This window comes from Astatotilapia calliptera, chromosome 3, assembly GCF_964374335.1.
Source record: "Astatotilapia calliptera chromosome 3, fAstCal68.1, whole genome shotgun sequence".
Classification (NCBI taxonomy): Eukaryota; Metazoa; Chordata; class Actinopteri; order Cichliformes; family Cichlidae; genus Astatotilapia; species Astatotilapia calliptera.
In genome coordinates, this window is record NC_137424.1 from 75,263,588 (window position 1) to 75,280,095 (window position 16,508).

General features: G+C 40.7%; 1 protein-coding gene and 2 long non-coding RNA genes across 4 annotated transcripts in view; 2 read left to right on the top strand and 1 right to left on the bottom strand.

Moving 5' to 3' along the window:
* LOC145423493 (uncharacterized) overlaps window positions 1-6,328 on the top strand; it is a 60,875-nt gene extending 54,547 nt beyond the window's left edge. Inside the window, exon 3 of the mRNA XM_080296078.1 lies at window positions 5,298-6,328. Coding sequence (XP_080152204.1) covers window positions 5,298-5,422 — 125 coding nt within the window. The 3' untranslated portion in view covers window positions 5,423-6,328. The remainder of the gene's footprint in view (window positions 1-5,297) is intronic.
* A 2,352-nt stretch (window positions 6,329-8,680) lies between these two features.
* LOC145425851 (uncharacterized) lies at window positions 8,681-10,334 on the top strand. The gene is made up of 3 exons (XR_013906609.1): window positions 8,681-8,994; window positions 9,672-9,760; window positions 9,964-10,334. It is a non-coding gene; the product is annotated as an uncharacterized LOC145425851 (long non-coding RNA).
* LOC113017272 (uncharacterized) lies at window positions 10,076-15,871 on the bottom strand. Of its 2 annotated transcripts, XR_013906611.1 has the most exons (3): window positions 15,846-15,871; window positions 11,291-11,383; window positions 10,076-11,155 (listed from the first exon to the last, which is right to left on the bottom strand). It is a non-coding gene; the product is annotated as an uncharacterized LOC113017272 (long non-coding RNA). The 2 variants fall into 2 exon arrangements; XR_013906610.1 differs by lacking the exon at window positions 15,846-15,871 and having other exon boundaries at window positions 11,291-13,708.
* Window positions 15,872-16,508: the final 637 nt, after the last annotated feature.

Below are 16,508 nucleotides of genomic sequence, written 5' to 3' on the forward strand. Positions count from 1 at the left end.
TTCTGGATGGCATTACCTTGGCCTCCAGTAACGCTGTGAGGAACCTTGGAGTCATTTTTGACCGGGACATGTCCTTCAACGCTCATATTAAACAAATATGTAAGACTGCTTTCTTCCATTTGCGCAACATCTCTAAAATTAGAAATATCCTGTCTCAGAGTGATGCTGAAAAACTAGTTCATGCATTTATTACTTCCAGGCTGGACTACTGTAATTCATTATTATCAGGATGTCCAAAAAACTCGCTGAAAAGCCTTCAGCTAATCCAAAATGCTCCAGCAAGAATCCTGAGAGGGACGAGAAAGAGAGAGCATATTTCTCCTGTTTTGGCTTCCCTTCATTGGCTTCCTGTTAAATCCAGAATTGAATTCAAAATCCTGCTCCTCACATACAAGGTCTTAAATAATCAGGCCCCATCTTATCTTAATGACCTTGTAGTACCATATCACCCTATTAGAGCACTTCGCTCTCGCTCTGCAGGCTTACTTGTTGTTCCTAGAGTATTTAAAAGTAGAATGGGAGGCAGAGCCTTCAGTTTTCAGGCCCCTCTTCTGTGGAACCAGCTTCCAGTTTGGATTCGGGAGACAGACACTATCTCTACTTTCAAGATTAGGCTTAAAACTTTCCTTTTTGCTAAAGCATATAGTTAGGGCTGGACCAGGTGACCCTGAATCCTCCCTTAGTTATGCTGCAATAGACGTAGGCTGCCGGGGGATTCCCATGATGCATTGAGTTTTTCCTTTCCAGTCACCTTTCTCACTCACTATGTATTAATAGACCTCTCTGCATTGAATCATATCTGTTATTAACCTCTGTCTCTCTTCCACAGCATGTCTTTATCCTGTCTTCCTTCTCTCACCCCAACCGGTCGCAGCAGATGGCCGCCCCTCCCTGAGCCTGGTTCTGCCGGAGGTTTCTTCCTGTTAAAAGGGAGTTTTTCCTTCCCACTGTCGCCAAAGTGCTTGCTCATAGGGGGTCATATGATTGTTGGGTTTTTCTCTGTAACTATGAAGCACCTTGAGGCGACTTTTGTTGTGATTTGGCACTATATAAATAAAATTGAATTGAATTGAATTGAATTGACATGTTGTCATGCACTTCACAAAAGAAGTTTGTTCTGACGTATTCAGAGTTGTGTATCTAGGTACAGGATTCACTCGCACATCAAAACAGGAAACTCAGTGTTTTAGAGTCTCCACTCAACACACAACAAACTCCAACACACCTCATTCACTCGTGCTAGAATTCAATCACCTTTCATTAATCTAAGAACGATCAATAATTTGTATATCAGTTATTAACCCACTAAGATGACAGGACAACAGAAATGCATGTTCAAAATGTTATCACAAAAATAGAATTTCCCTCATACAGTAAATTACTTGTGCTGCATCAATCAAGCAGCAAGCATCTCCCAATTTACTATATCAACAACTAAATTTATTGTCTGATCACTGGTTGGTCAAACCAGAATCTTTTTTCCCACAAAAGTTAAACTGTTGTCCTGCAACCTAGAGAGTCACTTTTTTGAATTGGATAAATTCAGTATTTGATAACAAGTGTCTGCTAAATTGACACTATTTTATCACTGATGAGAGATAACAAGCTAATTTTCATTGCATATGTGTTTGTGTTATTAGGCAGGTTTAATGCATGTCTGTGGAGCTGCATCTCCAGCAGGGTATGTTCTTAAAGCTGCCTTTCCTACACACTTCTCTGCTATTATTTGATCATTTTGTAACTGATGTGCTATGAGTCCACTGGTCTTTGCATCACACTAAATGATTTGGACAAGATGATAAACAGACTCACATGCTTAAGATGTTGTCTAATCTTCATGAGCTCTCTTGTGTTTGTGTTAGTAGGGTTAATGCATGTTCTGCTTGTGTGTGTGATTTTGTATGTTTCTTTTTGCAGTGTTTCAGACTCCTTCTCAATTTTCCAACTTAAGCAGTCAGTTTTGTTTTTCCCAGGTTTGCTAACCCAATTTTTGATTTCTCAGATTAAATAACAGCATTCCTCTGTGTTTTCACTTACTCTCACTCTGTTGTCCTCTCACTCTGTTGTCCTCTCCCACTTCAACAGTCCAACAGCCGGCAGTTCTCCTTCAGCTTCGTCCTGTGTTCCACTGTCTCTTCTTGCCATTTTCTCCAGAGATGGCAAACGTCAAACTCCAACAGTCTCCTCAGTTCTCCTCAAAAGTTTTCTTCACATGTACAGTGAAGTTGCAGCTTGTTGGAAACACAGTGCCATTCATCCAATCAGGCAGGATGATGGGTTTGCTCTTCTTCTCTGATGCTGTTTGTCCACACTGCTGCTGCTTGCTGGGACTCTTTGCTCAGGACTTTGCTGCTGTCTCTTTATCTGCCATGTTATTGTTCTTTGGAGCTGCATTCCTTGTCTTCAGGGAGGAGTGAGAGCTCGCTTGTGAGGTTGAGAGACACATGGTGCTATAAATAAGTCAGCCAGAAACTTGGCCTGCATGTTTCCAATGATGTTAAACTATAACTTTCTTCCGATCGCTGCATGTGGAAAATTGATTCAGGTCTGCTTTGCACCTGAAAGTGACAAACTAAGACATTTTCATTATTATCATCACTGCTTAATCAACACACATCTCTCTCTGTTTTTTGAATTCTCCTTTCTTAAAAGCAGAAAATGAAATTGTAGTTGTTCTTGGCTGATCAACACAAAACCTTTTTCCTATGATTATTTTTCATCTACAATGTGTCACGGCTCAACGGCACGAGGGAACAGGGATGGACACAGGCGCAGAAACCAACCCGGAAGCGAGGTGACAGAAAACAAATGATTTATTTCCGCCCACAGGTAAACAAAGGTGAAACACAAAGCGACGCCACCACACTAGTGGCGCGTAGGATTCGTCGGTGATAATGAGGGCGACCTAGACACCTCTAGGAGACGGCTGAACAGTGGGGACAGCGGGGAGGTAGAAACAGGACTAGGTAGGGGCCGGGGGCACTGGAACAAGAGGAGATCACGATCAGAGGGATCCAGCAGACAACCAATAATCCTCCGCAGTTGAATTGAATTGCCTTACTTGGTTTCAGATGGAGGGGACAGGTGGAGCGGAAAACCCGGAAGCGGTCGAGGCGTGGGGAGGCAGGCAGGTGAGCGGTGGGCCGGCAGGCCACGTTGTGTAAGCAGCTGGCGGCCCAGGTCCAGGAGGACGGGAGCGAGGGGAACAAGATCTCCACTCCGGGTGCTATCGCTGAGGACAAGAAAAGACAGGTCAGTCATCACACGGCGTTAAGACAAGGTTTAGGATGCTCCACTGAACTAACATGGGAATAGCAGATACTCAGGCGATGAGTGGTTGAGAGCGCAGGTCTGATATACCGCTGGCACGATTGCTCACAGGTGGTCAGCCAGGGAGGGGCAACCGGACTCCGCCTAAAGGAGGAGGAGCCGCTGTCTGAGACCTGCAGGTGCCCAACCAGACCATGACACAATGTAAATTTTGTCTCCTTTTCACTCTTTTTTTTTTTTTTTAAATAGCTGGTGACCTGCAGAATCACCGCTCTCACAATCAGATGCAATTACTTTTACACAGCGCACAAAAACACTGTGACGTCAGACACATTCACACTCACTTTTTCATCTGCATAAATAAATCAAATTCAAATTCAAAATTCAAATTTTATATGTCACGTACACAGTCATACACAGTACGATATGTAGTGAAATGCTTGGACAACTGCTCGTGACCTAAAGAAAACAAAAAAGGAAAAGGCTATGAATAAGATAGGAAATAAATATGAAAAATTAAAAAGGGTAAATTTAACTAGGAAGGAATAAAATATAAATTAAGGTTAAAAATGAAATAACTGTACAACACAAATTAGAATGAAGGGTAAATTTAACTGGGAGAATAAGATAAAATATATAAATCAAAGTAGCATATACACAATAACAGCAGCGTGATTTAAGTGATGAAGTGAAAACAATGTCCAGAATGTCCAGTGTGTGTAAGAACTGTATGTGTGGGTCAGTACTGTGTGGTGGTGTGATTGAGAGACCGTATCGCCTGCGGGAAGAAGCTCCTCCTCAGTCTCTCTGTGTTGGTCTTCAGGGAGCGGAATCGCTTTCCTGACCTCAGCAGAGAGAACAGTCTGTTGTTGGGATGGCTGAGGTCCTTCACGATCTTCCTGGCCTTGGTCCAGCACCGCCTGCTGTAGATTGAGTGCAGGTCAGGGAGCTCGGAGCGGATGGTGCGCTCAGCTGACCGCACAACCCTCTGTAGAGCTCGTCTGTCCTGCATGGTGCTGTTCCCGAACCAGGTTAAGATGTTTCCCGTCAGGATGCTCTCTATGGTGCACGAGTAAAAGTTCCTGAGCACCTTGGAGGGCAGTTGGAAGTCTCTCAAGCGTCTGAGGTGGTAGAGATGCTGACGGGCCTTTTTCACCACGGTGTTGATGTGACAGGACCATGACAGGTCCTGCGTGATGTGAACTCTGAGGTATTTGAAGCTGTCCACTCTCTCCACTGGGCACTCGTTGATGACAGGGGTATGGTAGTTCCTCTCCTGCTTAGTGCTGAAGTCCACTATGAGCTCCTTTGTCTTACTGACGTTTAGAAGGAGGTTGTTCCTCTGGCACCAGTTTTCCAGATTCCTAATCTCCTTCAGGTAGGCCGTCTCGTTGTTATCAGAGATCAGGCCCACCACAACGGTGTCGTCAGCAAACTTGATGATGGTGGTGGAGCTGGTAGTGGCCACACAGTCATATGTGTACAAAGAGTACAGCAGGGGGCTCAGAACACACCCCTGGGGGGCTCCGGTGCTGAGAGTGGCGGAGGCTGAGACATGTCCGCCCATCCTTACTGCCTGTGGTCTGCCAGTTAGGAAGTTGGAGATCCACTGACACATAGATGAGCTGAGTCCCAGATGCTCCAGCTTGGTGGTGAGTGTGGAGGGAATTATGGTGTTAAATGCAGAGCTGTAGTCTATGAAGAGCATTTTAACATAATTCCCCCTTCTAGTGTCCAAGTGAGTGAGTGATGTGTGGAGTGGGTGATGTGTGGAGTGATGTCCTCTTAAAGCAGAAAGCTTCCTGCAGAACAGAAATGTCCTTCTATTGCAGACTTGTCCCCAAAATGCAGGAACATCCTAATAAGCAGAAATGTCCTTGTAATGCATAGATGTCCCCACAAAGCAGAAATATCCTCTTAATTCAGAAATGTCCTCACAAACTAGATACGTTCCCACGGAGCATATCTGGTCACACCTTCCCACACACAAAGATGTGATAGTAAAGGGTCTTCTCTTTGCCTCTCAGGTGACCTTATCGCTATGGCGTCCCAGCTGACCAATCAGAGGCTGGTGTGCATTGTAGAGGCGTGTCATCTGGGTGGAGCTACAACTGAACTCGTCCTAAGCAGAGCCTTTCAGCTGACCAACTGATGCCTGATGGGAGCTGTAGTATATGCACTTAAAAATTCTAGTATTTGTAAATATTGAGAGTTGTAGTTTTTTACACTAATTTTAACTATATTGTAACATCTTCAGTGACAAATTTGTACACTTTATTGCTGTTCTCTTTTTTTCATTGTTCTTATTTACAAAATGCTGATGGGACGCTGGGAGTTGTAGTACCACTTCATCAAAGTACTCAAAAAGTGCAGTAATATATCGAGGTATTCATAAAATGTGTATAGCAGGGTTCATAAGCTAAATAGAAGAAGGTAAGTAGTTAAAAGTGTTGTTGTTTAGGGTAAAATTAGGCTTAAAAGTCCCTTTTTAAGCCTAATTTTGCTTTTGTTTTGAATAATACACTAAGATTGTGTTGTTTCATGTTTGTACGGTTCGGTTTGGACCATTTAGTATTTACAGTGTAAAATTATTTCTCACTTCCCTTAAAATTCAGATTTATGACCTTATTTTATCCCCCATTTTCCTCTTGTGGACTGTGACATAATATTTAACATTTTTTAAACTTTAGAAATTAACTTATGTAAGTATAAGGAGAGAAGAGCTGATGTGGCGATTAATGCAATGTGGTTACTTTCTTTTCTTTGCTTCTCACTGCTGCTGCTGTTTCATTGTTTGTGGTATTTTCTGCCTTTTTACTGTGAAATTTCTGTAAAGTATTCACTGTTACATTCAGTGTGTTTTCTGTGAAGGAGGCTTTGAAATAGAATTAACATTTGTGCTACAGTGTCAGGTCCACAGTGTTTCTGAAATCCTGTCTTTGTTTACCTGTTTTCTGTTCTTGCCACCAAAAAGCATTTAATAACTTTAAATTATATTTTATATTTTATTATATGCCAAACCGCTTTGTTAACATTGATAAACTTTTGTTTTCCTGGATTCACAGCTTGGTACATTGTATCTGTAGTATGAAAACATTGTTCTTCACTGAATGTTCTTTGGATTTCTACACATGTTAAGTTTTTATACTTCAACCAAATATATTTCATTTAACATCCCAATAAAATGTCTCCCATGTGAATGTTTCAGTGGCCGTATTGTCCGACTGATGTTTCTAACTCCCTAAAATGCTGTTTTCTCTCACTGACAGCAGTAATTTATCTCCCAGTGCTTTTTGTGTTTCTTCCACTACCAGTTTCTTGGCTCTTCAAACCCATCATGGATCATCTGAATATCTACTACTTTAAATCATCTCACAGATGTGTAGTTTTATTTTATGGTTATTTTATTTATCTTTTTTTGAGGACTGGGAGGTCTGCATCACTTTGAGTTCATAAAGTGTAGTTTCTATTCTGGTATTCCTCAACATGGCCTTGACCAACACCTTCTGTAAAATAATAATAATGAGATTAATAATTTAACAAAAACCATTAACACTAATAGTGACACAAATAAAAAACTCGTCTGGAAACAGAAATTAAACTGATTGGAAAAGACAAAACGACAATGACTGGTGACTTAAAGAGTTAGTTCAGTTGTGGCTGGTGCTGATGGAGGAGAGCTTGAACCTTGTTCAGAAGAAGAAATATAAGAAAAAGGAGGTAAAAAAGTTTTACCTTCATAAAGTTGTCAGTGTTTCGAAATACTTCAGCAGTATGTACCAACATGTAGTACACGCTTTAAGGAGCCTGATTACTTTCCTAAATAGCTTTGGCATTTTTTAGGAACTCATCTTTGTTTAACAAATTCCTGGGCTTTTTTAAGGAACTCTCCAATTTTCCCTATAAGAACTTAGACTTATTTAATTAACTGTTGAACTTTTTAAGGACTTTGAGAACTTTTTAAACCACTAGAGAATTTCTGTAAGAACCTTTTGAATTTTTCTCAGTAACTTAATCTTGAAAACCTAAATTAACTCTGATTAACTTGAGAACTTCTTTAAATGTTGTCACATGTTCACCCCTGGATGTCAGTAGATTGCAGACAGCTGAGTTCCCAATTCAAGTTCATAATCCTAGCTATGATGATGGCTGTAGAACCAACATGTTTTAAGTCAGCCAAGACAGATCTAAGCCATTTAGACTGTAGCCCATAACCCCATACAGTGTACAAAAATGTGAACACTTAGCAAAAAATTAGGAAATGAAAAATAAACAAATTCTAATTTTATGCTTCCTTTCTTCCAATGTTTTTATCTCTTTTGATGATTTTAAATGCAAAGCACTTTGGTCAACAGTTGTTGTTTTAAATACACTATAATGAGGACATTTTAAAAAAATGGACACAATCCATGTTCAAATAAATATTTTACAGTATTTTACATTTTGAGTCATCTTAAAAACTGTTATTCCCTATAATGTTAACTGTGTACCTCAGCTGTCAATGTCTACTTTAGACTAAAGTTTTATGGCCTTCTTTGGACTTTGCTACATGTTTATGTTTTCATATGTTACAGCCCTGACTTCATGTCTGGAGAGAAGTCTTGAAGTGAGGATGGCATTTTTTGTTTTATTTCTTTAGTGTAGGAGACTCCTCCAACATTAAAACATAGGTATGGTAAATGGCCTGCATTTGTATAGCGCTTTACTCAGTCCCTAAGGACCCCAAAGGACTTTACACTACATTCAGTCATTCACACACACATTAACAAACTGGCAAGCTACATTATAGCCACAGCTGCCCTGGGGCACACTGACAAAGGCGAGGCTGCCAGACACTGGCGCCACCGGGCCCTCTGACCACCACCAGTAGGCAAACAAGGTTAGTATCTTGCCCATGGATATTTGGCATGCAGCTAGGAGGCAGCCTGGGATTGAACCACCGACCTTCTGATTAGTGGCTGACCTGCTCTGCCACCTGAGCTACAGCCACCCCACCCCAGGTATGATGCTTCATATCTCAAGTCTGAATGTGCAGGCATAAATTGAAATGTCGCTCTGTGAAAAGCAAATTACTGCAAGTTCTCTTCTCCACATTTGCAACATAGATAATGATACATTAACTCGAGGACTTTTTCAAGAATTCTATGGAATCAGAACGATGCCACCTTGAAACGAAACCGAAAAAAATATTGAAACCGAAAAAAAATATTGTAACTGAAATAAATGTACTGAAAAATCTTGTATTGAAACCAAAAAAAAAATTGATAGTGAAAAACAATTAATTGAAACTGTAATTTTTTTGTTTTTGCTTACAATTCTTTTTTTTTCCGGTTTCAATCCATTTTTTTCGGTTTCAAACCATTTTTCAGTTTCAAACCATTTTTCAGTTTCAAACCATTTTTCGGTTTCAATCCATTTTTCGGTTTCAAACCATTTTTCAGTTTCAATCTGCTGGCACTGTTTTGGCGTCCGGGGGCGCGCTGGTGGGCGGGGATTCCGGCCCGCATGTATTTGCATATATTATAATGCTGACCAATGACTGGAGAAAACACTGACGACGCGGCTGCGGTCACGGACAAACTCGCACGTGTCTGTTCGGGAATGGCAGATGCCGAGAGGTCCAGCGTTTACATTACCGACTATTTCAAAGTGACAGCCTGAGGTGTTCTTCAGTAACTTGGACTACCGGACAGGAGGACCTGAGGCCCCACCGCATTATTTTTGGTAAGTTAAATGTGTTTGTAAGCTAATCCGTAATTTAGGTCTTTAGCTAGCTACCTAAGGACCTAGCTAGCTAAAATGAGCACTCGGCTGTCGGGGAAACATGTTTTGTAAAGTTCGTTTAGCTAACCCGTGCAGGTGAATGAATTTACCCTGACTAAAGAAATCAAGAGAAACGCACCGGGCTGCTCAGTGACTAACCACGGTTACTGTACTCTTATTATGAGTATTATACTGTAAGAGCAACGGGCTGGACTCTGCTTCTGCGCAGAGCTGATTATTAAATATGTGCAAACAGCAGCATGTTTTCTGTCGCTTTCCACATGTGGAAGGACATTAACGCCAACTTTTAAATTCCCCTCATTAGTCAATAGCTACGGATTAAATAGCAAAGCCCGATACTTATGTACTGAAACCAACTACTTCCGCTTGTCAGCTTAAGTTAAAATGTTACATTTTTCCTCTGATTATTTTTTAGCTTTTTTTTTTTTTTTTTTTTACTGAGTTTGTTACAAATATTCAGGTTAAAAAAACTGTCCAAATTATTTTTAATGAATTATGTTCACAAAGTCACATGTGCAGTATTCTGTACAGCTTGCATCCTATAGGACAAATAATTTGAAACATTAATATTTCTTGTTCAATACTAAGCTGATAACACCTCTGTATGTTGTGACCAGGATGCAGCAGCAGACTGAACCTCGACTGAAACCTGCTCCATCATCTCATCTTTGCAGATGTCCATTTATAAAGCATCAACAACTCAAAGGTAAACATGATATTAGAAAATGTGTTAGTATATAAGGCCTTTAAAACAAATAAAAAAAATAAACAGCTGTCAGCAGAACTGTAGGACTGAACAACTTCAGATCCCGAGTGTGTGAGGACGGAGAAGGATCAGCTCTATTTCAGATTTGAGAGATAAACTTTATATTTCAGTTTGTGATGATTCTGTTCTGTTTGTGATTACAGGAGCTGTCCTCAGATTCAGACCTCAGCACCACCCAGTGACAGCAGACAGATCATCCTATATCTTCAATCTTTGTAGTAACTCCAAAATTAACTGAAGAAAACAGTACAAAGGTTAAAGTACCACATGTGCTGTCAGTGAAAGCTGCAGCTGTTTTATTGATAAATTTAAAGACAAAAAGTCAAAAGGATTAATCACCCCTGTAACTGTGTCACTGTACATCAGCATTAACAGGACCTCAGTTTGGTGTTTCAGAAAACTGCTGATCTCAGACCTGCACAACTTCTGTTTTAAACACTGAATGTACTCAGCTACATGAAGAGCACATGATGTTTTCTCTGACACAATTAAATAAAACCTGATTAAAGTCAAAGGTTGTTACTTGTATTTGAACTAAAAACTTGTGATCTGGAATTCTTTCACTGTTTTTTGACAATAGTGTTATTTATCATAAAGTAATTCAGAGTCATTCATACCAGAGTAACCAGAGAGCTCAACATATATTTAACTTTCAACAGGACTTAAAGCTATTACTATAGCTTATAGCTATTACTTACCTGCACTACTGTATAGTTCTGTGTAAATAATCATTCTGTACATATGATAATTTTCAATCCTACAACTGTTTATAACTTGCATTGTTCACATTTCTGTATAACTGTATATCTCAGATTTCTGTAGTTTTTCATATTTATATCCTGTTCATAGCCTGTACATAGTTTGTACTCACTACAGCCTGTACATACTTATAGTTATAGAATATTCTTAACATACTTCATACCGTGTACATTGTAACATACCATAATAGACCCATTTCTGTAATATACTTAGATATCTATATTATTGCTAATATATATTGTAATATACCTATATCACTAAAGCACTTCTGGATGGATGCAAACTGCATTTCATTGCCCTGTACCTGTGCATGTGCAATGACAACAAAGTTGAATTCTATTCTATTATATTATGTAAAAGTCCAGACCCTCTGAGGATTATCTGAGTACTTCTAACATTACACAAAGCAAAGGTCTCCATTAGTGTTCATGAAATGCTGGGTTTATCCTTCTTGTGAGGGAGCTGCTGGTGAAGATCACGAGCCCTGCTTGATCCTGGCGACGAGTTTCAGTCTTCCTGGTGTTTCTGAAATGATGCCTCTCACTGTGGGTCAACAGAACTTCTGGCACAGGACAGCTGTAATGAAAGAAATTGAAGTTTTGAAAAAAAAAAATCTTGTAAATGCCCTATATGTGAGAAGCAGATTTTGTATTTACTTTTCTTTTGCCAATCAAGATAACAAAGTATAATTTTCACCATACAATTACTAACCTTGTCATCTCCTGCACTGTCTGTTTTGGGCTCTGGGCTCGTCCTTTCCAGCGCTCATGAGACTGCTTTGATGCACTGGTATGAGGTGCTAACCTGTTGACAGTGTTGGGAAGGTTAATTTTAAAATGTATTCCACCAAAGATTATAGAAGTAATGTATTCTGAATACTTTACAACTACATGAATGCACTATTGCTGTGTGATTTATTACTATTACTGAAGGCTACTCGCCATACCAATACCAACTAGATGTTAAAATCTTAATATAAATGAGTAACAGTAGGTGGACATTAGGTAAGGCTGCACTTTTTGCAGCGATCTCGTGTAGAAAACTATTCAGCGCGTATATAAAACAGGTCAGCGGCTCTGAACCGTAGTAAAGGGACCTCTGGCTGATACGTCCGGTTCGTGTTGGGCTCGTAGCTGAAAACTAGCTTTACTTTGTTGTCTGGGTCAAGTTTGCTAGTGAGAGACAGAGAGAGCCGTTGAAAGGCTGCTTATTGTTTCGGAGGAAAACACGAACATTTTTTCATACAGCCTTATCATCTCATCTAATCGACTGCGAGAAAGGAAAAAAACATATTTATCAACGTGTCAGAGCACTCCTTACGTTGTGGTACATCTTATCTCCTGTTTGTACAGTCGAGTCTTAACAGCTTACTTACAGCTGGGCTCGTCAGGCACTCTTTTTGGCTTTAGTGGTTATTATTATATTTACATGCTTCCAGCTCCCGTTTCTGCTCCGTGACAGCTTGTACTTTTCCTTTTTCTCCCTCCCTCGCTCACAGACACATAACGGGTATGGCAGTCCATTCTCCCTGCAGCACGTACTACACTGCCCATGAGGCTACATTGTTTAGGGCGATGCCTGTAACACTGCTATTGCCTTCATATTAAATAATTTTTGTATAATAATTTTTAGAGGCTCTTATTGCGTGTTTTGTTTGGGTTTCCACCGGCGTGGAATTACCAAAAATAGAGAGACCATAGCCTAACATACAGTGGGGCAAAAAAGTATTTAGTCAGCCACCGATTGTGCAAGTTCCCCCACTTAAAATGATGACAGAGGTCAGTAATTTGCACCAGAGGTACACTTCAACTGTGAGAGACAGAATGTGAAAGAAAAATCCATGAATTCACATGGTAGGATTTGTAAAGAATTTATTCGTAAATTAGGGTGGAAAATAAGTATTTGGTCACCTCAAACAAGGAAAATCTCTGGCTCTCACAGACCTGTAACGTTTTCTGTAAGAAGCTTTTCTGTCCCCCACTCGTTACCTGTATGAATGGCACCTGTTTGAACTCATCATCTGTATAAAAGACACCTGTCCACAGCCTCAAACAGTCAGACTCCAAACTCCGCCATGGCCAAGACCAAAGAGCTTTCGAAGGACACCAGGAAAAGTATTGTAGACCTGCACCAGACTGGGAAGAGTGAATCTACAATAGGCAAGCAGCTTGGTGTGAAAAAATCAACTGTGGGAGCAATCATCAGAAAATGGAAGACATACAAGACCACTGATAATCTCCCTCGATCTGGGGCTCCACGCAAGATCTCATCCCGTGGGGTCAAAATGATCATGAGAACGGTGAGCAAAGATCCCAGAACCACACGGGGGGACCTGGTGAATGACCTGCAGAGAGCTGGGACCAAAGTAACAAAGGTCACCATCAGTAACACACTACAACGGCAGGGAATCAAATCCCGCAGTGCCAGACGTGTTCCGCTGCTGAAGCCAGTGCATGTCCAGGCCCGTCTGAAGTTTGCCAGAGAGCACATGGATGATACAGCAGAGGATTGGGAGAATGTCATGTGGTCAGATGAAACCAAAGTAGAACTTTTTGGTATAAACTCAACTCGTCGTGTTTGGAGGACGAAGAATACTGAGTTGCATCCCAAGAACACCATACCTACTGTGAAGCATGGGGGTGGAAACATCATGCTATGGGGCTGTTTTTCTGCCAAGGGGACAGGACGACTGATCCGTGTTAAGGACAGAATGAATGGGGCCATGTATCGTGAGATTTTGAGCCAAAACCTCCTTCCATCAGTGAGAACTTTGAAGATGAAACGAGGCTGGGTCTTCCAACATGACAATGATCCAAAACACACCGCCCGGGCAACAAAGGAGTGGCTCCGTAAGAAGCATTTGAAAGTCCTGGAGTGGCCTAGCCAGTCTCCAGACCTCAACCCCATAGAAAATCTGTGGCGGGAGTTGAAAGTCCGTGTTGCTTGGCACAGCCCCAAAACATCACTGCTCTCGAGAAGATCTGCATGGAGGAATGGGCCAAAATACCAGCTACTGTGTGTGCAAACCTGGTAAAGACCTATAGTAAACGTTTGACCTCTGTTATTGCCAACAAAGGTTATGTTACAAAGTATTGAGTTGTATTTTTGTTATTGACCAAATACTTATTTTCCACCCTAATTTACGAATAAATTCTTTACAAATCCTACCATGTGAATTCATGGATTTTTTTTTCACATTCTGTCTCTCACAGTTGAAGTGTACCTCTGGTGCAAATTACTGACCTCTGTCATCATTTTAGGTGGGGGAACTTGCACAATCGGTGGCTGACTAAATACTTTTTTGCCCCACTGTATGAAACAGGAAAACACCGCCATGTAATCCATTTATTTCAACAAACTAACTGTATTCTCAATATCACCTATTGAACAGTAACTCTAACGGATACATTTACTCATATTTTGTATTTTAAATACGTAACGCCGGTGCATGTATTATGTTACTGCCAGTGTTGGGACTAACGCGTTATTAAGTAACGCGTTACAGTAACTACGTTATTATTGTGGTAACGAGCACGGTAACTAGTTATTATGCCAAAATCAGGAACGCGTTAGTCGTTACTGGGATTTAGATAGGGTCGTTACTCGTTACTTCGTGTGGTGGCTATCGCGGAGCTTCCACAGATTCAGTAACATTAGCAAGTGGTGGAAGCCAGCAGGTGGATGAAGGAAAAGGGAGGCAAGAGGAAAAGAGACCCGAGGCGGCCGCCGGTCCAAGTGTGAACTGAACTTCAGGTAAGAAGTTATGACCTGCAGTCTCTCTGGGTCAGATATGAACCAAGTTTAGTTGGAGTTTATTTTCGTTATGCTGACTTTTTCGTACTGCGTGCTAGCTAGCATGACGGAGTTTCTATACAGCTGGGTGGTGCTATGTTACTGATGTTGAACTTTATTTTGTTCATAAGTTATTAGAGTTGCCAACCGTCCCGTCTGGTATTCAGAGAAAATATTACGCGTTTCTTATTGAGGTGAAAAGGAACAGTTTGTCCCGTAATTCAGCTACAATGAAAAAGGCACAAAGCTGGAGTTATTCTGTGTCTTTACGCTGCAGCTGTCTCTTCTTCTTTCATTCTCCCCCCTCCCTCTTCTGTTTCTACTTCAATCATGAAAACTGATCAGTGATCAGCTGATCGGCTTTTCTCTCTTGTTTGTTTATCGCCCACTTTGCGCCAGAAAGAGGAAACCAGCGGATGTCGCGCTAAACAACAGCAGCACGTTTAAGCTTGATCAGCTATTGTTAGAATTTATTTAATATTAATTTCTAGTATCAGCTGATGTTTGCTGGAGCCACAGCTGTAAACCTGCTGGTCATGATATGGTTTGGTTATGTGATGAGAGGGAAACATGAAGATGAAACCAGGAGATGTCCTTACTGAATCATCAGAGCTGTGATGGAGAAACAGGTTTAACCTTTTAGGTGACATGAATGAGTTGAAGGGAAGTTATGAACTGTTGCTGAGAGACAAATAACACCAGGATCCTTTTCTAAGTAGCTGACAGCTGGTAACTGTGCAGGGGCGGGTCTAGCAAAGTTTAGCCAAGGGGGGAAGGTGGGGCATTAACAGGGAGAGGGGGGCACAAAGAAATACTTTCTTATTCTCATTTAAAATATCTCGCTTTTATTAAATAATTATCTGAATCTTACAACAAACGATTGATAGATTGATGCATATATACCATCAGAACAGTGTACATCACTGTCACAACAGCGTTTGTTTTCATTCAAAGGCTTTATGATTTTTCCTATAATGGTGGGCCGGTCTCTAGTCAAAATGCCCGGGCCAATTTTCTGTCCCAGTCCAGCCATGTATGCAGCTCGTCTGCAGTCTGGTGTTGCCTACATCTTCCTATTCAGAAGGCAGAATTTCCGAGTTCTGAGTACAATCGAAAGCACCACGACTGCAGTTTTTGTGTTGGATGTAAAAGGCGCACATGACACTGTGACGTAGGCTAGAATCATGGCGGTGGTCAACGACGGTCCAGGCGTGGGATTTCTCTCGTGGAAATATGCACATTATCTTTTCCTTTCTATTGGCAGGTGGCACAGTGCACTTGTGGCAAGTAAGCAAGCTAGAAGACTGGCAAAGTTATGGAAGCAACACATTAACAAGAGAATTCTGAGTAAAACCAAAGTTACTTTTCCTAGTAACTAGTTACTTTGAAAGTAACGAGTAACTTGAAGTAACTGAGTTACTTTTGAGAGAAGTAACTAGTAATGTAACTAAGTTACTATTTTAAAGTAACTTACCCAAGACTGGTTACTGCCCAACACTGGTGTCCCTAAATTTAGCAAATATTAGCTTCAGGCTAGCTTGCTACGACGAATAGGCTAATGCTAGCATTTTACCACAACTTCACCAGATGTAGCTAAAAAAACTAAACTAATGTCCAGTCCAGTGGGACAGCAAGGAAAGATGACAAAAAATGATTACTTACTTGCGGTTTGGAGGTTCAAGCTGAAATTGAAGCAGCCATTGAAAGACGGGAAGAGAGAAAGATGGCAGCTTGGTCAGCACTAGTGGCCTCTATAATGTATGCAAATACATGCGGGCCGGAAACCCCGCCCCCCCAGCGCGCCCCCGGACGCCAAAACAGTGCCAGCAGATTGAAACTGAAAAATGGTTTGAAACCGAAAAATGGATTGAAACCGAAAAATGGTTTGAAACCGAAAAAATGGTTTGAAACCGAAAAAAATGGATTGAAACTGAAAAATGGATTGAAACCGAAAAATGGTTTGAAACCGAAAAAAAATGGATTGAAACCGAAAAATGGATTGAAACCCAAAAAAGAAAGAAAGAATTGTAAGCGAAAACAAAAAAATTACAGTTTTAATTTTTTTTTTTTCACTATCAATTTTTTTTTCGGTTTCAATACAAGATTTTTCAGTACATTTATTTCAGTTACAATATTT